The sequence below is a fragment of the Pseudophryne corroboree genome, chromosome 9, assembly GCF_028390025.1.
Source record: "Pseudophryne corroboree isolate aPseCor3 chromosome 9, aPseCor3.hap2, whole genome shotgun sequence".
Lineage (NCBI taxonomy): Eukaryota > Metazoa > Chordata > Amphibia > Anura > Myobatrachidae > Pseudophryne > Pseudophryne corroboree.
The window spans coordinates 292,373,632-292,398,107 of NC_086452.1; the positions used below are offsets into that span (position 1 = coordinate 292,373,632).

The 24,476-nt window shown below is 48.4% G+C and overlaps 1 protein-coding gene across 5 annotated transcripts in view; it reads left to right on the plus strand.

Moving 5' to 3' along the window:
- The window catches only part of XPNPEP3 (X-prolyl aminopeptidase 3), a 415,780-nt gene that overhangs the window by 348,055 nt on the left and 43,249 nt on the right, over positions 1 to 24,476 (plus strand). For all 5 annotated transcript variants that reach the window (XM_063940369.1, XM_063940372.1, XM_063940368.1 and 2 more), the window contains one exon: positions 2,885 to 2,970. In XM_063940369.1, coding sequence (XP_063796439.1) covers positions 2,885 to 2,970 — 86 coding nt within the window. The remainder of the gene's footprint in view (positions 1 to 2,884; positions 2,971 to 24,476) is intronic.

A 24,476-nucleotide genomic window follows, 5' to 3' on the forward strand; every position in this document is an offset into this window, starting at 1 on the left:
GCAAGACTGGCTGTGATGGCGTGGCTCTTGAAGCTTCACTCCTGAGGGCCAAAGTATTTTCTGAGGCAGTTATTCAAACTATCTTGAAGGCCCGCAAACTGGCTTCTGCACGGATTTATTATAGGGTCTGGAATTTTTACTTCACCTGGTGTGCTGCTAAGAATTACGATGCATACAAGTTTAGTACTTCCAGACTTCTGTTTTTTTTGCAACAAGGCCTGGATTTAGGACTTCGCCTGGCCTCCCTCAAGGTTCACATTTCTGCCTTGTCGGTGTGGTTTCAGCGAAAAATTGTATCTATTCCTGACTTTCATACATTCACTCAGGGCGTACTATGGATTCAGCCTCCCTATGTCCCTCCTGTGGCTCCATGGGATCTGTCTGTTGTTCTTAATGCCCTTCAAGAGTCTCCGTTTGAACCTCTTGAGTCTGTGGACCTTAAATGCCTTATGCTTAAGGTAATTTTTCTGTTGGCTATTGCCTCTGCTAGGAGGGTGTCAGACTTAGGCGCTTTGTCCTGTCGTCCACCCTTTCTGATTTTTCACCGTGACCTGGCAGTTCTTAGAACTCGCCCTGGTTATCTACCTAAGGTGGTGTCATCTTTCCACATTAACCAATAGATTGTGGTTCCGGCCTTTATCTCTCCTGGTTTGTCCTCCAAAGAGCGGTCTTTGGATGTGGTACGGGCTCTCCGTATATATATGTAGAAAGGACTGCCTCTATCAGGAGATCAGATTCTCTTTTTGTACTTTTTGGTTTTCACAAACGTGGCTGGCCTGCGAATAAGCAGACCTTGGCCAGCTGGATTAGAATGGTGATTGCACAAGCTTATGCGCAGGCTGGACTCCCAGCTCCTGCTGCTATCAAGGCCCATTCTACTCGGTCTGTTGGACCTTCTTGGGCGGCCCGCCGTGGTGCGTCCACTGAACAATTGTGCAAGGCGGCTACGTGGTCCTCCGTGAACACATTCATCAGGTTTTATGCCTTTGATACTTCTGCCTCCCATTATGCTTCCTTTGGACGCCGGGTTCTTGTGCCAGCTACAGTGCGTCCCCTCCCATGAGGAACTGCTTTAGGACATCCCCGATGTTTTTCCCTGTGGAATCCCAGTGTACTCCGCTGCAGAAAAGGAGATTTATGGTAAGACTTACCATTGTTAAATCTCTTTCTGCGAGGTACACTGGATTCCACAGGGTGCTCACCCTGACGCACTTAGCTTCTTTGGGTTTGTATCGCATTAGCCGCTAGTCCCTTCTCCTGTCGTGAGAATGTGAGTCTATGTGACTAACATCTACTGTCTCTTTTACCTGCTACTGCATTGGACTGGTTAACAAAACTGAGCTCCAGTGCCTGGGGCGGTGCTATAGAGGAGGCGGTGCGGTGCATCCTGGGAACAGTCAAAGCTTTAGGCTGTTGGTGCCTCGGATCAAGATCCAACTCTACGCCCCTACACCCTGATGTTATTCCCTGTGGAATCCAGTGTACCTCGCACAAAGAGATTTAACAATGGTAAGTCTTACCATAAATCTCCTTTTTTGCATCCCACTGAAACTTTAGAGAGCATTGGAAGATATCCTAATATTGCCCATTCTGGATTCAATGAGAGGAAATTCACTAAGGGAGTAATCGCAAATTGTTTTACTGATACCTAAAATCTCTTAATTACCACACTGTCCCACAAGCAGTGGTACAAATTTGCTTCCAGACGATTGCACTTCAGGCATGCTGATGAATTGGTTATGCCAATCAAACTACAACGATGCAGAGATAAGTATCCCGTATAAAATATCTTGAAAAACATTTCTTTACAGGAAGTGGCATACTGTATATAATTTTAGTAGAGTATAGGAATATATGTAAAATATCATCTTCCTCCAGCTCAGGGAAGTGTGTCCGCCATCTAGTCATATCTGTTTGAAATTGACTGGTATGATAGGGTATTCTCAAAATGCGGTAGAAATGGGCAATGTCTTTCCCAGAATACTCTGCTTTAAGGAAGGCAGTATCCAACTGGTTATCCCAATCCTTTGTGTTATGAAAGATAGTACTTGGTCAGTGTAATGTTGTGCCTGAGGAAAAGCTAGGTTACATGTTTGCAAGGAACCTAGTTCTTGCAAACATGCCTGTACCTATTCAAAGGTAAGTGGGGGTTTTAGGTCTCAGTATTAGAAAGGTGTGTAACTGTGCTTAATCCCTGTGTACTTGATCTAAATGGATGTGTTTCTGTACCATGTTGGAAGTTGTTATTACCTATGAAAAGGAAGATGCAAAGAGTAGGCAGTATGAAGTGTAAATTTATTACGGATTGTGTGCCACGTAGACCATGCCGACATTAAAAGTGGGCTTTCTAACAATTGGCAGGGTGTGGTCGGAGATTATATAGTCATAAGCAGAAAGCATGTTATGTCTAGAGTAGGGAGAAATTGTGTTTTCAAGGTGTAGTTAGCATAAAGTTCTCTAGAATGAAGCCAGTCTTTTATGTAACTACAGCTAGCTGCCTGATTATATAAAAGAACTTTTGGGAAATGTATTCCACCCTCAGCCTTAGCATGTTGGAGAACCTTTAAACTTATTATTCACCTCTTCTTTGACTAAATAAAATTGCAAAAGTCTTCCACTATTCTTTTTTTCATCAGAAAACATGCACTGTTAAGGGTCCCTAAGGACTGAAGTTGAGAAACACTGTAATAGACTTCCAACAAAGCTAAAAAAAAAAAAAAAATCTATATAATTACATAAGATTACATACATTAGCTAAAATCAAGCAAAGTAATGAATACAGAGGATTCTAGTAGAAGATCAGGAGAAATAAACAATAGAAAAACCATCAGTGAGCGATCAAAAGTATTTTCTCACAATAATTCAATGTTTCTTTTTCTTTTAGTCTGGAGAGATGGTTCTGATGGATGGTGGCTGTGAAGCATCTTGCTATGTAAGCGACATAACACGGACATGGCCTGTGAATGGCAGGTGACTATAAGGGGAATTGATTGTCATTCCATAAGATAAAGACTTTTTAGCTATCTATCTAATTAGACTTTTCTCTTCTGGCTCTCGTGTCAGTGAAGATGTCTATTTTTTTTTATTATTTTATTTTAATTAAACATTCTTCCAATTAATTTGGAGAGCCCTCCATCCGAGAGACAAAGACTATACTTGCCTTTCTGCAGCTAATAATACAATGTCCCGGATAGATTGCATTCTTTTCTCATCTATCCTATTCCCACTCACTAAATGAAACTTGTCCTCCTATGGTCACTCACCCTCTTAAAAAATCAGAAGGGCCGCTGACATCATCAAATGCACAAACTGCGAAGTTCATGGCATAATTTTATACTAAGCTTTACTCTACTGAGACCATCCCGGCCAGGAGCTTTAGCCAATTTCAGTTGTTTAATGGCCCTAGACACTTCTTGACTAGAGATAGGGGCAATAAGGGATTCTGCCACGTCATGTGAAGGATAATTTAAAAAGGTAAATTGTCCCAGTCTACAGAGGCGGAAGAGACAGGAGTGGGGGCAGTATTAGTCGAGGGTGAGTCAGAGAGATGAGAAGATTCAGAAGAAGAGTGAGGCTGTGATGGCCGGGATGGTCTAAGTTGAGATTTTTATTAAATCCTTCTTCCCAAATTTTATCCCATACTGGTTTCAGTGTTTAGTACTATTCTCTCTTCAAAGTTATTACCTTCATATTTCAATTAGCTATATTGGTAGTCCTCCCGAAACCTGGTAGAGATTTATCTTTGCCTGGTTCTTACAGGCCCACCTTATTTCTAAATTTTAGTTCTTCACAAAAATCCTTACTGATGGACTAAAGTTAACCCTTCCGAATATCCTCCACTCAGACCAAATGGAATTTATGTGGGTCGTCACTCTAAAGTCAATGTATGGCAGGTTCTTTCTGCTCTCTGTCATAAAACTGTCTCTGATCCTTCGGGTTCAAATATGTTTATTTCTGCAGCGGGGTACACTGGTATTCCACAGGGAATAACATCAGGGTGTAGAGTTGGATCTTGATTCGAGGCACCAACAGGCTAAAGCTTTGACTGTTCCCAGGATGCACTGCACCGCCTCCTCTATATCCCCGCCTCCAGGCACTGGAGCTCAGTTTGTAAGTTGGTGCCTGTAGTGCAGACAGCTAACAGGGAGGGCTGCGCTAGGCAGCCCTGAAAAGAGATATTCTGACAAGAAAGAAGACTTCAAGTGCCGCAGCATAGGCACTTGGTGCTATATGTCATACTGACATATCGTGATGCGGCTCCCTCACCTCCCCCAGCGGCGCTGTATACTCCCGCGCCCTGGTTGCCGGGTACTTACAGCGGAGGCGCTCCGGTCTCATCAGGCACACATACCGCCGCTGCTCTCCTGGATCACTGTGGCCATGCAGGAACCCCACTATATCCACCAGGGCAAGGAGCACAGGTCGGATTTACTAAAATCCGTTTAGTACAGGCTCCATAGTACCCGATGGTGAAGTCCAGCAGAGGGGATAAGGCGCTGACCCGTAGCTTCTCCCCCAGCCGCAGGCGCCATCTACAGCAGATGTTCCCGCCCTGAAGCTGCATCTCTCTCTCTCCCTCACTCCCTGTCAGCGTTTGGGCGCCATTACATAGAGCTGCACTGATTCTGGGACTGCTGGGCACTGTCTCCTCTGTAAAGCTGCCTGCCTCATCAGCGCTGTGCATTTACTGGACACTTAAGTATTCTACATGTCGTTTAGACAGTGTTAGTTAAGAACAAATGCATACTACAGGGATATTTAGTACAAGTACCCTGTGGCATACATCCAGTATTTACTGTGCATTGTTATATCTGTTTACATAAATAGCTTTACTTAGCATTGCTAGTCCAGTGCAGTTTTATTGTTGTTTGTAATAATTTCTGCATTGTACATGTGACTGCGTGTGCCAATAGCTGCTGTGTGGTTCCTATTCTGTTTATCTCACACATATTGCTATCCCTATATTCTGTACCCTGACGGGGGCTAAGTGCATCATGGTCTTCTATATATAGTGTTTCACAGGATATACTGTTTGGTATTTTTCTCTGTGTGTATTTCAGTCACTTTATACCACTTAAGTCCTCTGTTTGTGATCTGCATTGTAATCACTCCACAGGGGTTTTTTGTCAGGTACTGTGTCTGGCTATATTGTACTGTTACGCCCTAGAGCTACATTCTCCAATAATGTCTGCGTCACAGGGCGGGAGATCTGTGGTAGATCCTGAGTCATGCAGTGCTGACGCCGCGGATTTATCTGTTTAAAATATTCCAGCTGAGGGTCCAGGTATTGGGGGTTCTGTACCCCTCAGTCAGCCTGCAGCATCGGTGGCACACCAAGACCCACCTTGGGCTGCTTTTGCTAATTTACTGACTAAGCTATTAATGAGACTTGCGCCCCCTGTGGGACCTCCTGTGCCTGTACAATCACATATTGTCCCCGTAGTAAATCCACCATGGGTGGATTCTCTGTTGACTCAGTTACAGCAGTTAAATCAGTCTTTGGTTAAACAATAGCCTGACCCTCGCCCCCTAGGACCAAGGGGTCATCTAAGCAGGTCATTTCTTCCTCACAATCCACGCATGTTTCGGATACTTCATCCGATGAAGATGGCGTATATACTGACCCATCAGACACTGATGCAGATGCCCCTGATGGGGAATCTACAACACAGGTGGATGTTCCTGACCTCTTGGAGGCTATCAAACTGATTCTTCACATCGATGATGAAACTGAACCTCCAGATACGACTAAGAAACCTGATAAGTTCAAACGTCAGAAGGTTACTAAATTAGTTTTCTCTTACGTCCTAGAGGATGCTGGGGACTCCGTAAGGACCATGGGGTATAGACGGGCTCCGCAGGAGATAGGGCACCTAAAAAGAACTTTTACTATGGTGTGCACTGGCTCCTCCCTCTATGCCCCTCCTCCAGACCTCAGTTAGATCTTGTGCCCAGAGGAGAATGGGTGCACTGCAGAGAGCTCTCCAGAGTTTTCTGTTGAAAAATAATTTTGTTAGGTTTTTTATTTTCAGGGAGTCCTGAAGGGTGCAGGGCGCAGGGGGCGCCCTGGGCAGCAATATTCCTCACTTTTGGGCAAATTCAGATAGATTAGGCTGCGGAGGCAGTAAATCTAAGATCCCCCGCCATTTTAATAGAAAAGTCACTGGGACCGAAGCCCGCCGTCGGGTAGGCGGGGCTTGATCCTCAGCACTAACAGCGCCATTTTCTCCACAGAAGCTGCATGCATGAACGCTGGCTCCCTGGTCTCTCCCCTGCTGAACTTCACAGGCTGGAAAAAAGAAGAGGGGGGCACATTAGCAACGCAGTGAGTGGGAATTGGTATATTATATATAAAAAAGCGCTATCTGGCCATATTTTTTCCAGTGTTTTTAAGCGCTGGTGTGTGCTGGCATATTCTATCTCTGTCTCTCCTAAGGGCCTGGTTGGGGTTTTGTCCCCTTATAGGTTAATCCCTGTGTGTGTGGGGTGTCGGTACGTGTGTGTCGACATGTCTGAGGCGGAAGGCTTCTCCAAGGAGGAGGTGGAGCAAATGAGTGGTGTGTCCCCGTCGGTTGTGCCGACTCCGGATTGGATGGACATGTGGCATATGTTGAATGCAAGTGTGGCATCTTTACATAAAAGGCTTGATAAGGCTGATTTAGGGGGGACATCAGGGGGTCAATCCTCGGATTGGACCGACTCACAGGGCCCATCGGGGTCTCAAAAGCGTCCCTTAACACAAGACACTACTACCGACACGGATTCTGATTCCAGTGTCGACTACGACGAAGTAAAATTGCACCCTAGAGTGACTAAAACCATTCAGTGTATGATTGTGGCAATAAGGGATGTGTTGCATATTGAGGATGAACCCTCGGTCCCCGACACAAGGGTACACATGTTTAAGGGAAAGAAACAGATTATTAATTTTCCCGCATCTCATGAATTAAATGATTTCTTTGGAAAAGCTTGGGAGACTCCGGAAAAGAGACCGCAGATCCACAAAAGAATTTATATGGCATACCCCTTCCCTAAGCAGGACAGGGAGATTTGGGAATCATCCCCCACTGTGGACAAGACCCTGACGCGCTTGTCCAAGAAAGTGGCGCTACCGTCTCCTGACACAGCGGCCCTTAAGGACCCTGCAGATCGCAGGCAAGAAACTACCTTAAAGTGTATTTATTCTCATACGGGTGCTGTGCTAAGACCGACAATTGCGTCGGCATGGGTGTGTAGCGCAATTGCAGCTTGGACAGATGAGCTGACAGATCAATTTGATAATATGGATAAGGATACTATATTCTTAACTCTAGCCTAGGGGTGGGCAACAAGCGGCCCGCGGGCCGGATGTGGCCCGCGAACCGATCCTGCCTGGCCCCGCTGTCCCACACAGTGTGCAATGACAAGCGGCCCGACTGGCTGAGCCGCTCGTCATTGCGCTACGTACCTCCCAGACGCGGCACCGCAGAGGAAATCCCGGTCACGTCACTGCTGACCGGGATTCCCACTGTGACGTCAGGCGCTGGGCGGCACGGGGGGCGGTGCCACGGCAGGAGCGGGCAGCAGCGACTCTGTGCGGCACCGCGGGCAGCAGGCAGCGGGGATCAGGCAGCGGGGATCTGGCAGCAGGCAGCGGATCTGCCACTGTGAAAAAGGTAAATGGATCTGTGCTTAACTTTAAAAGCTGCTATATAGGTTCAGGGAAGGGGGGTTAGGAGGGGGGGGGGGACTGCTATATGGGTTTAGGGGAGAGGGGGAAGAGGGGTAGGGACTGCTATATGGGTTTAGGGGAGGGGGGGAAGAGGGGTAGGGACTGCTATATGGGTCCAGCAGGGAAGGGGGGTAGAGACTGCTATATGGGTCTAGGGGAGGGGAGGGGGGGGGGGGGTGTTTTCAGCACTGTTTAAAAAAAAAAAAATATTACTGGATTACTGTGTTTTTTTAGCCATCTTGGATTTTGCCTGTAAAAAAACTATGTATGTAATGTATATTGTGGTGTATGTTTGTGTAGTTTTATATCTATATATATATATATATATATATATATATATCCACACTATGTTTTTATAGTTATATACGTAACTATGGGCCTAATTCAGACCTGATCGCTAGCAGGCGATTTTTGCACTGCTGTGATCAGGTAGTCGCTGCCTACAGGGGTGAGATCGCATGTGCAGGAGAGCTGCACAAACAGAAGTTTGTGCAGTCTCTGCGCAGCCCAGGACTTACTCTTCTAGTGCGATGATCGGGGCCAGAGCTGAGTGCTGACGTCAGAAACTCTCCCTCCAAACGCCTGGTCCCTCCTGCGTTTTTCCGGACACTCTAAAACGCTCAATTGCCACTCACAAACGTCCTCTTCCTCTCAATCACCTTGCGATCGCCCGTGCGATCACTTTGTTCGTACCATCCCATCGCTGCCCGACGCTGCGGACCGGCGCACCTACACATTGCGGTGCATGCGCAGTTCAGACCCGATTTACAAGATATTTTGTGTGTGGCCCTCGACTATTCACTGGAAGTGTTAAGCGGCCCCCCAGCTGAAATAATTGCCCACCCCTGCTCTAGCCCATATAAAAGATGCAGTCTTATTTATGAGGGATGCTCAAAGGGACATTGGATTGCTAGCTTCTAGGGCCAATGCCATGTCTATCTCAGCGAGAAGATCCTTATGGACTCGCCAATGGACGGGTGATGCGGATTCCAAAAAACATATGGAAGTACTACCCTATAAGGTATTGTTTGGGGATGGGCTGACGGACCTGGTTTCCACAGCTACAGCAGGTAAATCAAATTTTTTACCATATATTCCCCAACAGCAAAAGAAAGTAACACCCTATCAGATGCAGTCCTTTCGGTCGCACAAGTCCAGAAGAGGTCGGGGATCCTCTTTCCTCGCCAGAGGTAAGGGCAGAGGCAAAAGAGCACCTGCTTCGGCAGGTGCCCAGGAATAAAAGTCCTCCCCGGCTGCTCCAAAACCCACAGCATGACGCTGGGGCTCCCCTGAGGGAGTCCGCACCGGTGGGGGCACGTCTTCGACTTTTCAGTCATGCCTGGGTCAGTTCAGACCTGAATCCCTGGGTGTTGGAAATAGTTTCCCAGGGTTACAAATTGGAATTCGAGGAGGTGCCCCCGCGCCGATTTTTCAAATCGGCCCTACCAGCTTCCACATCGGAAAGGGCTATAGTGTTAGCTGCAATTCAAACGCTGTGTATACAGCAAGTGATAATCAAGGTTCCCCTGCACCAGCAGGGAAGAGGTTACTACTCAACCCTATTTGTGGTCCCGAAACCGGACGGTTCGATCAGACCTATTTTGAATCTGAAATCCCTAAACCTGTACATAAAAAGATTCAAATTCAAAATGGAATCACTCAGAGCGATAATAGCCAACATGGAGGAGGGGGAGTTTATGGTATCTCTGGACATAAAGGATGCGTACCTTCATGTCCCCATATATGCCCCCCATCAGGAATACCTGAGATTCGCTGTACAGGATTGTCATTACCAATTTCAGACGTTGCCGTTTGGACTTTCCACGGCCCCGAGGATTTTCACCAAGATAATGGCGGAAATGATGGTGGTCCTGCGCAAGCATGGAGTCACAATTATCCCATACTTGGACGATCTCCTGATAAAAGCGAGATCAAGGGAGAAATTGCTGAGCAGTGTGGCGCTCTCTCTGAGAGTGCTCCAGCAACACGGTTGGATTCTAAATCTACCGAAGTCACAGTTGATTCCGACAACTCGACTACCGTTCCTAGGTATGATACTGGATACGGAACAAATGAAGGTCTTCCTCCCAATAGAGAAAGCCCAGGACATCCAGAACATGGTCAGAGACCTGCTAAAACCGAAAAGGATGTCAGTTCACCAATGCACTCGAGTTCTGGGAAAAATGGTGGCGGCATACGAGGCCATTCCCATCGGAAGGTTCCATGCAAGGACTTTTCAATGGGACCTTCTGGACAAGTGGTCCGGGTCCCATCTGCACTTACATCGGAAAATAACTCTGTTCCCAGGGACCAGAGTGTCTCTCCTGTGGTGGTTGCAAAGTGCTCACCTGCTGGAGGGTCGCAGGTTCGGAATTCAGGATTGGATCCTGGTTACCACGGACGCGAGCCTCCGAGGATGGGGAGCGGTCACACAAGGAAAAAAATTTCAGGGTCTTTGGTCAGACCAGGAGTCCTGTCTACACATCAATGTGTTGGAACTCAGGGCCATTTACAACGGCCTTCGACAAGCGGAGAGTCTTCTTCGAAACCTACAGGTTCTGATTCAATCAGACAATGTCACAGCAGTGGCTCATGTGAACCGCCAAGGCGGGACAAGAAGCAGAGTCGCAATGGCGGAAGCCACAAGGATTCTTCGCTGGGCGGAAAATCATGTAAGCGCTCTGTCGGCTGTCTTCATTCCGGGAGTGGACAACTGGGAAGCAGACTTCCTCAGCAAACACGATCTCCATCCAGGAGAGTGGGGACTTCATCAAGAAGTCTTTGCAGACATAACACGTCTTTGGGGAACTCCTCAAATAGACATGATGGCGTCACGCCTCAACAAAAAGCTTCGGAGGTATTGTGCCAGGTCTCGGGACCCTCAGGCAGTGGCAGTAGATGCTCTGATAACACCGTGGCTGTTCAAATCGGTCTACGTGTTTCCTCCTCTTCCTCTCATCACAAAAGTGTTGAGGATCATAAGGCAAAGAAACGTACAGACAATACTCGTTGTCCCAGACTGGCCTCGAAGGGCCTGGTACTCAGATCTACAAGAGATGCTCACAGGAGATCCCTGGCCTCTTCCTCTGAGGGAAGACCTGTTGCAACAGGGGCCCTGTGTATTTCAAGACTTACCGCGGTTACGTATGACGGCATGGCGGTTGAACGTCGAATCCTAGCGGAAAAAGGGGATTCCGGAAGAGGTCATCCCTACTTTAATAAAGGCTAAGAAAGCGGTTAAGCATTATCACCGTATCTTGCGAAAGTAAGTGTCTTGGTGTGAGACCAAGAATGCACCTACGGAAGATTTTCATCTGGGTCGTTTTCTCCACTTCCTACAGACAGGAGTGGATATGGGCCTGAAATTAGGCTCTGTTAAGGTACAGATTTCGTCCCTCTCGATTTTCTTTCAGAAGGAATTGGCTTCTCTTCCAGAAGTCCAGACGTTTGTAAAGAGAGTGCTGCATATCCAGCCCCCTTTTGTGCCTCCAGTGGCACCATGGGACCTGAACGTGGTGTTGCAGTTCAAAAAATCACACTGGTTTGAACCGCTTAAGAAGGTTGAGTTGAAATTTCTTACCTGGAAGGTGGTCATGCTGTTGGCCTTGGCATCAGCAAGGCGAGTGTCTGAATTGGCGGCTTTGTCACACAAGAGCCCCTACTTGATTTTTCATGTGGATCGAGCTGAATTGAGGACACGTCCGCAATTTTTGCCTAAAGTGGTTTCTTCATTCCATATGAATCAACCTATTGTGGTGCCTGTGGCTACAAGTGACCTGGAGGATTCCAGATCCCTGGATGTAGTCAGGGCCTTAAAAATTTATGTAGCCAGAACGGCTAAAATTAGGAAAACAGAGGCTCTGTTTGTCCTGTATGCTGCTAATAGGATTGGTGCACCTGCTTCGAAGCAGACTATTGCTCGCTGGATCTGTAATACGATTCAGCAGGCTCATTCTACTGCTGGATTGCCGGTACCAAATTCGGTTAAAGCTCATTCCACTAGGAAGGTGGGCTCTTCTTGGGCGGCTGCCCGAGGCATCTCGGCATTACAGCTTTGCCGAGCGGCGACTTGGTCGGGGTCAAACACTTTTGCTAAATTCTACAAGTTTGATACCCTGGCTGATGAGGACCTAGCGTTTGCTCAGTCGGTGCTGCAGAGTCATACGCACTCTCCTGCCCGATTGGATGCTTTGGTATAATCCCCATGGTCCTTACGGAGTCCCCAGCATCCTCTAGGACGTAAGAGAAAATAAGATTTTAAACCTACCGGTAAATCTATTTCTCTGACGTCCTAAGTGGATGCTGGGACTCCGTAAGGGCCATGGGGAATAGCGGCTCCGCAGGAGACTAGGCACAACTAAAGAAAGCTTTAGGACTACCTGGTGTGCACTGGCTCCTCCCACTATGACCCTCCTCCAGACCTCAGTTAGAATCTTATGCCCGGCTGAGCTGGATGCACACTAGGGGCTCTCCTGAGCTCCTAGAAAGAAAGTATATATTTTAGGTTTTTTATTTTACAGTGAGATCTGCTGGCAACAGACTCACTGCAGCGAGGGACTAAGGGGAGAAGAAGCGAACCTACCTAACTGGTGGTAGTTTGGGCTTCTTAGGCTACTGGACACCATTAGCTCCAGAGGGATCGACCGCAGGACCCGACCTTGGTGTTCGGTCCCGGAGCCGCGCCGCCGCCCCCCTTACAGAGCCAGAAGCAAGAAGTGTTCCGGAAAATCGGCGGCAGAAGACTTCTGTCTTCAACAAGGTAGCGCACAGCACTGCAGCTGTGCGCCATTGCTCCTCATGCACACCTCACACTCCGGTCACTGATGGGTGCAGGGCGCTGGGGGGGGCGCCCTGAGGGCAATATAAGACACCTTGGCTGGCAAATCATCACAATATATAGTCCCAGGGCTATATATGTGATAAATTACCCCTGCCAGAATCCATGAAAAAGCGGGAGAAAAGTCAGCCAAAAAAGGGGCGGGGCTATCTCCCTCAGCACACTGGCGCCATTTTATCTTCACAGTGCAGCTGGAAGATAGCTCCCCAGGCTCTCCCCTGTAGTTTTCAGGCTCAAAGGGTTAAAAAGAGAGGGGGGGCACTAAATTTAGGCGCAATATATGTATACAAGCAGCTATTGGGGGAAAAATCACTCAGTTATAGTGTTAATCCCTGCATTATATAGCGCTCTGGTGTGTGCTGGCATACTCTCTCTCTGTCTCCCCAAAGGGCTTTGTGGGGTCCTGTCCTCAGTCAGAGCATTCCCTGTGTGTGTGCGGTGTGTCGGTACGGCTGTGTCGACATGTTGGATGAGGAAGGTTACGTGGAGGCGGAGCAGAGGCCGATAAATAGGATGTCGCCCCCTGTGGGGCCGACACCGGAGTGGATGGATAGGTGGAAGGTATTAACCGACAATGTCAACTCCTTACATAAAAGGCTGGATGACGTAACAGCTGTGGGACAGCCGGCTTCTCAGCCCGCGCCTGCCCAGGCGTCTCAAAGGCAATCAGGGGCTCAAAAAAACGCCCGTTACCTCAGATGGCAGACACAGATGTCGACACGGAGTCTGACTCCAGTGTCGACGAGGTTGAGATATATATACACAATCCACTAGAAACATCCGTTGCATGATCTCGGCAATAAAAAATGTGTTACACATTTCTGACATGAACCCAAGTACCACATAAAAGGGGTTTTATTTTTGGGGAGAAAAAGCAGCCAGTGTTTTGTTCCCCCATCAGATGAGTGAATGAAGTGTGTAAAGAAGCGTGGGTTCCCCCGATAAGAAACTGGTAATTTCTAAAAAGTTACTGATGGCGTACCCTTTCCCGCCAGAGGATAGGTCACGTTGGGAGATATCCCCTAGGGTGGATAAGGCGCTCACACGTTTGTCAAAAAAGGTGGCACTGCCGTCTTACGATACGGCCACCTTGAAGGAGCCTGCTGATAAAAAGCAGGAGGCTATCCTGAAGTCTGTATATACACACTCAGGTACTATACTGAGACCTGCAATTGCCTCAGCATAAATAGTGCTGCTGCAGCGTGGTCTGATACCCTGTCAGATAATATTAATACCCTAGACAGGGATAATATTTTGCTAACATAGAGCATATTAAAGACGTCGTCTTATATGAAGGATGCACAGAGGGATATTTGCCGGCTGGCATCCAGAATTAATGCAATGTCCATTCTGCCAGGAGGGTATTAGAGACCCGGCAGTGGACAGGTGATGCTGCCTTTAAAAGGCACATGGAGATTCTGCCTTATAAGGGTGAGGAATTGTTTGGGGATGGTCTCTGGGACCTCGTATCCACAGCAACAGCTGGGAAGAAAATTTTTTACCTCAGGTTTCCTCACAGCCTAAGAAAGCACCGTATTTTCAGGTACAGTCCTTTCGGCTTCAGAAAAGCAAGCGGGTCAAAGGCGCTTCCTTTCTGCACAGAGACTAGGGAAGAAGGAAAAAGCTGCACCAGACAGCCAGTTCCCAGGATCAAAAATCTTCCCCCGCTTCCTCTGAGTCCACCGCATGACGCTGGGGCTCCACAGGTTGAGACAGGTGCGGTGGGGGCGCGTCTCGGGAACTTCAGGTACCAGTGGGCTTGCCCACAGGTGGATCCCTAGGTTCTGCAAGTAGTATCACAGGGATACAGGCTGGAGTTCGAGGCGACTCCCCCTCGCCGTTACCTCACATCAGCCTTGCCTGCTGCCCTCGGAGAAAGGTAGTACTGGCGGCAATTCACAAGCTGTACTTCCAGCAGGTGAAATCAAGGTACCCCTCCTTCAACAAGGCCGGGGTTACTATTCCAAAATGTTGTGGTACCGAAACCAGACGGTTCGGTGAGACCCATTCTAAAATTGAAATCCTTGAACACTTATATACGAAGGTTCAAGTTCAAAATGGAATCGCTCAGGGCGATTATTGCAAGCCTGGAGAATTTCAGGGTATCACTGGACATCAAGGATGCTTACCTGCATGTCCCTATTTACCCTCTTCACCAGGAGTACCTCAAAATTGTGGTACAGGATTGTCATTACCAATGCCAGACGTTGCCGTTGGTCTGTCCCCGGCACAGAGGGTATTTACCAAGGTAATGGCCGAAGTACTTATCCCGTACTTGGACGATCTCCTTATAAAGGCGAGGTCCATGGAGCAGTTGTTCGTCGGAGTAGCACTATCTCGGTAAGTGCTACAACAGCACGGCTGGATTCTGAATATTCCAAAGTCGCAGCTGGTTCCTACGACGCGTCTACTGTTCCTGGGTATGGTTCTGGACACAGAACAGGATAAAAAGGGTTTCTCCCGGAGGAGAAGTCCAAGGAGTTGGCTTCTCTAGACAGAGACCTCCTAATACAAATACAGGTGTCGGTGCATCAATGCACGCGAGCCCTGGGAAAGATGGTAGCTTCTTACGAAGAAATTCCATTCGCCAGGTCCCATGCAAGGATCTTCCAGTGGGATCTGTTGGACAAGTGGTCCGGGTCGCATCTTCAGATGCATCGGCGGATAACCCTGTCTCCAAGGGCCAGGGTGTCGCTGTGGTGGTGGCTGCAGAGTGCTCATCTTCTAGGGGGCCGCAGATTCGGCATACAAGACTGGGTCCTGGTGACCACGAATGCCAGCCTTCGAGGCTGGGGGGCAGTCACACAGGGAAGAAACTTCCAAGGCCTATGGAAAAGTCAGGAGACTTCCCTACACATAAATGTTCTGGAACAAAGGGCCATTTACAATGCCCTAAGTCAGGCTAGACCCCTGCTTCAACACCGGCCGGTGCTGATCCAGTCAGACAACATCACGGCGGTCGCTCATGTAAACCGACAGGGCGGCACAAGAAGCAGGATGGCGATGGCAGAAGCCACAAGGATTCTCAGATGGGCGGAAAATCATGTGTTAGCACTGTCAGCAGTGTTCATTCCCGGAGTGGACAACTGAGAAGCAGACTTTCTCAGCAGACACGACCTCCACCCGGGAGAGTGGGGACTTTATCCAGAAGTCTTCCAAATGATTGTACACCGTTGGGAAAGGCCACAGGTGGACATGATGGCGTCCCGCCTCAACAAAAAGCTACAAAGATATTGCGCCAGGTCAAGGGACCCTCAGGCGATAGCTGTGGACGCTCTGGTAACACCGTGGGTGTACCAGTCGGTGTATGTGTTCCCTTCTCTACCTCTCTTACCCAGGGTAATGAGAATAATAAGAAGGAGAGGAGTAAGAACTATACTCATTGTTCCGGATTGGCCAAGAAGAGCTTGGTACCCAGAACTCCAAGAGATGATCTCAGAGGACCCATGGCCTCTGCCGTTCAGACAGGACCTGCTGCAGCAGGGGGCCTGTCTGTTCCAAGACGTACCGCGGCTGCGTTTGACGGCATGGCGGTTGAACGCCGGATCCTGAAGGAAAAGGGCATTCCGGAGGAAGTTATCCCTACGCTAATTAAAGCTAGGAAAGAAGTGAACGCAAACCATTATCACCGCATATGGCGGAAATATGTTGCGTGCTGTGAGGCCAGGAAGGCCCCAAAGGAGGAATTTCAGCTAGGTCGATTTCTGCACTTCCTACAGTCAGAGGTGACTATGGGCCTAAAATTGGGTTCCATTAAGGTCCAGATTTCGGCTCTATCGATTTTCCTTCAAAATAGAACTGGCTTCACTGCCTGAAGTTCAGACTTTTGTTAAGGGAGTGCTGCATAGTCAGCCCCTGTTTGTGCCTCCAGTGGCACCGTGGGATCTCAACGTGGTGTTGGATTTCCTGAAGTCGCATTGGGTTGAGCCACTTAAATCCGTGGAGCTACAATACCTCACGTGGAAAGTGGTCATGCTGTGGGCCTTGGCGTCGGCCAGGCGTGTATCAGAATTGGCGGCTTTGTCATGCAAAAGCCCTTATCTGTATTTTATATGGATAAGGCGGAATTGAGGACTCGTTCCCAATTCCTTCCTAAGGTGGTATCAGTTTTTCATGTGAACCAACCTATTGTGGTGCCTGCGGCTACTAGGGACTTGGAGGATTCCAAGTTACTGGACGTAGTCAGGGCCCTGAAAAGTATATGTTTCCAGGACGGCTGGAGTCGGGAAAACTGACTCGCTATTTATCCTGTATGCACCCAACAAGCTGGGTGCTCCTGCTTCTAAGCAGACTATTGCTCGCTGGATCTGTAGCACGATTCAACTTGCACATTCTGCGGCTGGACTGCCGCACCCTAAATCTGTAAAAGCCCATTCCACGAGGAAAGTGGGCTCTTCTTGGGCGGCTGCCCGAGGGGTCTCGGCTTTACAACTTTGCCGAGCTGTTACTTGGTCGGGTTCAAACATTTTTGCAAGAGTCTACAAGTTTGATACCCTGGCTGAGGAGGACCTAGAGTTTGCTCATTCGGTGCTGCAGAGTCATCCGCACTCTCCCGCCCGTTTGGGAGCTTTGGTATAATCCCCATGGTCCTTACGGAGTCCCAGCATCCACTTAGGACGTCAGAGAAAATAAGATTTTACTCACCGGTAAATCTATTTCTCGTAGTCCGTAGTGGATGCTGGGCGCCCATCCCAAGTGCGGATTGTCTGCAATACTTGTTTATAGTTATTGCCTAACTAAAGGGTTATTGTTGAGCCATCTGTTGAGAGGCTCAGTTATATTTCATACTGTTAACTGGGTATAGTATCACGAGTTATACGGTGTGATTGGTGTGGCTGGTATGAGTTTTACCCGGGATTCAAAATCCTTCCTTATTGTGTCAGCTCTTCCGGGCACAGTATCCTAACTGAGGTCTGGAGGAGGGTCATAGTGGGAGGAGCCAGTGCACACCAAGTAGTCCTAAAGCTTTCTTTAGTTGTGCCCAGTCTCCTGCGGAGCCGCTATTCCCCATGGTCCTTACTGAGTCCCAGCATCCACTACGGACTACGAGAAATAGATTTACCGGTGAGTAAAATCTTATTTTCTCCTAGTCCGTAGAGGATGCTGGGCGCCCGTCCCAGTGCGGAAACTCTGCAAGACTTGTATATAGTTGTTGCTTACATAAGGGTTATGTTACAGTTGGAATAGGTCTTGGACCGTTACTGTTGTTTGTTCATACTGTTAACTGGTTATGTATGTTCCAGGTTACATGGTATGATTGGTGTGGGCTGGTATGAATCTTGCCCTTGGATTGCTAAATCCTGCCTTGTATTGTCCATCTCCTCTGGGCACAGTTCTCTAACTGAGGTCTGGAGGAAGGACATAGAGGGAGGAGCCAGTGCACACCCATAGTAATAGTTCTTTTTAGGTGCCCTATCTCCTGCGGAGCCCGTCTATACCCCATGGTCCTTACGGAGTCCCCAGCATCCTCTACGTACTAGGAGAAATAGATTTACCGGTAGGTTTAAAATCTTATTTTACCACATTCTGACCATTTAGTTTACATAAGTCAAGAATCCTGGGAGTCTCCAGGAAAGAAATTCTCCCTGTCTAAAAGATGCTAGCTCGTTATCACCTCACTGCAGAGTTAAATAAAACGTGGGAAACACCACCTCTGGTGGACTCACATGTTGCACATCTGGTGGTGTCTTCTACTCTGCCTGTCACTACCATCACCTCTCTGAAGGAACCGACTGATAAGCGTGTGGACGGTTGCTTGAAGTTTATGTACACTCTTACGGGTGCTATGCATAGACCTACTATAGCGGCTTCTTGGGCTGCAAAAGCTATTGAAGCCTGGGTTCAAGAAGTTGAAGCGGAGCTACCTTTTAATCTTTCTGATAATGCCAGACAGTGTCTTTCATATATTACCACAGCCTCTCATTACATACAGAAGGCGGCCTCTGATGCTGGTGTGCTGGCAGCCAAGCGTCTACTACGTCCATTCTGGCTTGCCGGATTCTGTGGTTGCCATCCTGGTCTGTGGATCTGGACTCTAAAAAGACCTTGGAGGTAATCCCTTTTAAGGGAAACATCCTTTTTGGGGAAGATCTGAACAAGATTGTTGCTGACTTAGCGTCTGCTAAAACTGTATGTCTACCGAGTACTAATCCTTCGGCTCCAAAGGCTAAAAGTACCACGTTTCGTTCCTTTCGACCTCCAAGTAAAGCCAAGGGTCAGGCGTACCCGAAACAGGCTTGCACTTCCAAAACCTCTAAGCCCAAACCTAAACGTTCCTGGGCTGCCCGTCAGCCTGCTTCCAAACCAGACAAGCCTGCTGCATGACGGGGCGGGCCTCCCCCTGAGGGACCCCAGGGTGGGAGGCCGGCTTCTGCGGTTCGCACAGGTATGGTTACAGACCACTTCAGACGCCTGGGTGAAGGAATTCGTCACTCACGGATACACCATCTCTTTCAATAAATGTCCCCCTCGCCAGTTTTGCTCAGCAAATATCCCTTCGGATCCGTTGAAAGCAAAAACTCTACATTTGGTGGTACAATCCCTCCTGGACACAGGGAGGCAGGGGGTACTCTTCAACACTGTTCCTAGTTCCGAAACCGAATGTAACATCACAGGCCATTCTCAAACTCAAGTCTTTGAACAAATTTGTGAAGGTATCCAAATTCCGTATGGAAACTCTTCGCTCTATTGTTCTGGCCTTGAAGCCCAAGGACTATATAGTATCCCTGGACATACAGGATGCATACCTACATATACTTATTGCCATGTCACATCAGCAATATCTGCGGTTTTCTATTGGCAACTTAGATTATCAATTCCAAGCCTGGTCTTCTGGACTGACCACGGCTCTGCGAATCTTCACCAAGGTCATGGCGGTCAAGACGGCCCTTCTCCGCAGTCAGGGTATCAGGATCCTGCCGTATCTGGATAACTTGTTGATCCTGGCGAACTCCCCAGAGGTTCTCCTCCGTCATCTGGAACTGACGGTCCAATTCCTGCAAGCCCACGGGTGGCTCATCAACTGGATGAAATCCTCGCTGGTTCCTGCTCAGAGCATGGTACACCTGGGGGCGTTACTGGACACACACAACCAACGGTTGTTCTTGTCTCCGGAGAAGGTCCTGAAACTTCAGGACAGAATACAATGCTTCCTCTCTCACCCTCGTGTGTCGATACACTCGGCGATGCAAGTACTAGGCCTCATGGTGTCGGCTTTCGACCTGGTAGAGTACGCTCAATTTCATTCTCGCCCTCTGCATCGGTTAATCCTTTCCAAATGGGACGGCCTGCCTCACCGGATCAGGTCTCACATGATTTCCTTGACTCCAGAAGTGTGTCTGTCTTTGAGCTGGTGGCTCCAGGACCAACGATTGAGCAGGAGTCGTCCCTTCTAGATCTCCAACTGGGTCCTCCTAACGACGGATGCCAGTCTGCGGGGTTGGGACGCGGTGTTGGAGAAACACTATCTTCAGGGTCGGTGGACCAGGGAGGAGTCTCTCCTCCCGATAAACATTCTGGAGTTGCGGGCAGTGTTCAATGTTTCAAAACAGGCCCTGCCTCTAGTACAGAACAGGCCTGTTCAAGTACAATTGGACAACGCCACCACGGTGGCGTAAATAAATCATCAAGGCGGCACTCGAAGTCGCATGGCAATGATGGAAGTGTCAAAGCTATGGCCGGAACGCCATCTGCCAGCCATATCGGCAGTGTTCATTCCGGGGGTCCTCAACTGGGAAGCGGACTTCCTCAGTCGTCAGGACGTACACGCCGGAGAGTGGAGCCTTCATCTGAAGTCTTCCAACTCCTAGTGGACAAGTGGGGCCTACCCGATGTAGACCTGATTGCGTCTCGACACAATCACAAGGTTCAGGTCTTCGGAGCAAGGACAAGGGATCCTCAAGCAGCGTTCGTGGACGCACTGGCAATTCCATGGAACTTTCAGCTGCCATACGTGTTCCCTCCAGTGTTACTCCTGCCCAGGGTGATAAGGAAGTTCAAGCAAGAAGGAGGATTACTACTTCTCAGACCTGCAGGGTCTCTCGTTAGAGCGTCCTCTTCTACTTCCGCAACACCCAGACCTCCTCGTTCAGGGCCCTTGTGTCTACCAGGATCTGGCCCGAGTGGCTTTGACGGCGTGCCTCTTGAAGCTTCAGTTTTGAGGGCCAAAGGATTTTCTGAGGCGGTCATTCAAACTATGTTGAAGGCTCGTAAACCGGCTTCGGCTCGGATTTATTATAGGGTCTGGAATATTTACTTCACCTGGTGTGTGGCTAAGATCTATGATGTGTACAAGTTCAGTACTGCCTAACTTTTGGCGTTTCTGCAACAGGGCCTGGACTTAGGCCTTCATCTGGCCTCCCTCAAGGTTCATATTTCAGCCTTGTCGGTATGGTTTCAGAGAAAAATTGTGACTCTGCCTGACATTCATACTTTCACTCAGAGTGTTTTACAGATTCAACCTCCCTATGTTCCTCCTGTGGCTCCTTGGGATTTGTCGGTTGTTCTGGATACCCTACAAGAGTCTTCGTTTGAACCTCTTGAGTCTGTGGACCTTAAATGGCTTACATTTAAGGTCTTATTTTTGCTGGCTATTGTCTCTGCTAGAAAGGTTTCAGACTTGGGTGCCTTATCCTGTCGGTCACCCTTTCTGATTTTTCACTGTGACCGTGCGGTTCCTAGAACTCGCCTTGGTTATCTTCCAAAGGTGGTGTCGTCGTTCCACCTTAACTAGGAGATTGTGGTTCCGGCCTTTATCTCTCCTGGTTTGTCCTCCAAAGAACGGTCTTTGGGTGTTGTACGGGCTCTCCGTATGTATATGTGAAGAGAACCGCATCTCTTAGGAGATCTGATTCTCTCTTTGTACTTTTTGGTTTTCACAAACGTGGCTGGACTGCGAATAAGCAGACCTTGGCCAGATGGATTAGAATGGTGATTGCACAGGCTTATGTACAGGCTGGACTTCCAGCTCCTGCTACTATCAAGGCCCATTCTACTCGATCTGTTGGACCTTCTTGGGCGGCCCGTCGCGGCGCGTCCCTAGAACAATTGTGCAAGGTGGCTATATGGTCCTCAGTGAACACGTTCATCAGGTTCTATGCCTTTGATACTTCGGCCTCCCAGGATGCTTTCTTTGGACGTCGGGTTCTTGTGCCCGCTACAGTGCATCCCCTCCCATGAGGAACTGCTTTAGGACATCCCCGATGTTATTCCCTGTGGAATACCAGTGTACCCCGCCGCAGAAAAGGAGATTTATGGTAAGCCTTACCATTGTTAAATCTCTTTCTGCAAGGTACACTGGATTCCACAGGGCGCCAACGCTGACGCACTTAGCTTCTTTGGGTTTGTATGGCATTAGCCACTGGTACCTTCTCCTGTCGTGAGAATGTGGTTATCTGTGGCTACTAACAACTGTCGTCTCTTTTACCTGCTACTGCATTGGACTGGTTAACAAAACTGAGCTCCAGTGCCTGGAGGCGGGGCTATAGAGGAGGCGGTGCAGTGCATCCTGGGAACAGTCAAAGCTTTAGCCTGTTGGTGCCTCGGATCAGGAGCCAACTGTACACCCCGATGTTATTCCCTGTGGAATCCAGTGTACCTCGCAGAAAGAGATTTTACAATGGTAAGTCTTACCATAAATCTTTTATTTTAATAATTGTTTATTGAGTTATACAGAATAGAAAAAACAAGCATAGAGTATGACATACAATCCGATTCTTTAGAGCAGCAATAGAGGTATCAACAACCTCAATAGACAGAACACAACTGATATGAGAAATAGAGTTTCGTGAAATATGGTCTCAAGTGCAATTAGTACAATTAACATGTATGACAGGGTACAAACAGGAGCAAAAAGCGAAGTGAGGGCAGGGAAAGAAGGGGAGGGTGGGGAGGGAACTTGCGGAACCAGTATCCGATGGTTGTAAAAGTCCTTTGGTGCGTCTAAGTCCTGAATACATCCAAATTCAAAAAAAAATTACAGAAATCCCTTGTTCAGGGACTATTAAGAAGCAATGACATAAAAAGTAATGAGCATAAGCAAATCAGCATCAAAGCACATCTCCCGAGTGAACTCAGGTTGAAGCATCAATAGGTCTATAGAGGTACCAATTAGTGTCTTCAAACAGTAGTTTGTAGCATTGGATCTAGTTTCTCAATAAAAATTGCCATTTGTTATGAAACTTCACCACTCCCTTTATCTATCTCCAGCAAAGTGGATTTTCTGTCAAAGAATAAGTTGTAGTAAAATATTTTTGACAGAGCTGAGCAGGGATTCAGTATTATATCCTGGTGGTCGGGATCCCGACGGCCAGGAGATAGACGCCGCGATCCCGACTGCCAGAATACTGGCTGCGTGCATCCTAGCGGGCTCGCTGCACTCGCTAGGCTCCTGGCCCGGTGGGGCCCCACAGGGTTATATTCCCCCATGGGTGGTGGTGTTGACCACCACCGAGTGGGGATTTCGGCCGGGTGTCGGGATATCGGCGTTGGTCTCCTGACAGGCGGGATCCCGACAGCCGGCAAATTGAATGCCTCTCCTGAGCATTTTTCTACACAATATGCAGGAATCATAACACGTTATTACCACTACCATTCTCAGTTATGGCCATTCCTATATAAAATGGGCTCTATACCAATAAACAGTACGTTCATGCGTAGTACCTATATCATAGGCATAGTGGAAGACACATATTATGGGTGTGGTTCGTTTTATCGGCATCCGTTTGTGCGACAATGTTTTGATCGACCACGGTTGCGTGGTCGATGTTCGCATTGTCGAACAAGCGGCTGCCGATCCATCGACCGGATACCGGTGGGGGCACGTCTTCGTCTCTTCAGCCCGGTCTGGGTCCAGTCGGATTTGGATCCTTGGGTGATCGAAATTGTATCCGAGGGCTACAAACTGGAGTTCGAAGATTTGCCTCCACACCGATTTTTCAAATCGGCCTTGCCAGCTTCTCCCCCAGAGAGGGAAACAGTTTCAGCTGCCATACAGAAACTGTGTCAACAACAGGTGATTATCAAGGTTCCCCTAGGGCAACAGGGAAAGGGGTTTTATTCAACCCTGTTTGTGGTCTCGGAGCCGGACGGTTCGGTCAGACCAATTCTAAATCTAAAATCCCTAAACCTATATTTGAAGAGGTTCAAATTCAAGATGGAATCTCTCCGGGCTGTGATCTCCAGCCTGGAAGGGGGGGGGGGGGGATTTTATGGTGTCTCTGGACATAAAGGATGCATACCTTCATGTCCCCATATATCCTCCTCATCAGGCGTACCTGAGATTCGCTGTACAGGATTGTCATTACCAGTTTCAGACGTTGCCGTTTGGGCTTTCCACGTCCCCGAGAATTTTCACCAAGGTAATGGCGGAAATTACGGTGCTCCTGCGCAAGCAGGGAGTCACAATTATCCCATACTTGGACGATCTCCTGATAAAGGCAAGATCGAGAGATCAGTTACTAAAGAGCGTGTCTCTCTCCCTGAGAGTACTACAACAGCACGGCTGGATTCTAAAACTACCAAAGTCGCAGTTGGTTCCGACAACTCGGCTGGCATTTTTGGGCATGATTCTGGACACGGAAAAAAAGAGGGTTTTTCTCCCAATGGAAAAAGCCCAGGAACTCCAGAACATGGTCAAGGACCTGTTAAAACCAAAAGGAGTGTCAGTTCATCAATGCACTCGAGTATAGGGAAAGATGGTGGCGGCCTACGAGGCCATTCCGTTCGGCAGGTTCCATACGAGAGCTTTTCAGTGGGACCTTCTGGACAAGTGGTCAGGGTCCCATCTACAAATGCATCGGAGAATAAGCCTATCCCCCAGGGCCAGGGTATCTCTCCTGTGGTGGCTTCAGAGTGCTCACCTTCTAGAGGGTCGCAGGTTCGGCATTCAAGATTGGGTTCTTGTGACCACGGACGCGAGCCTCCGTGAAT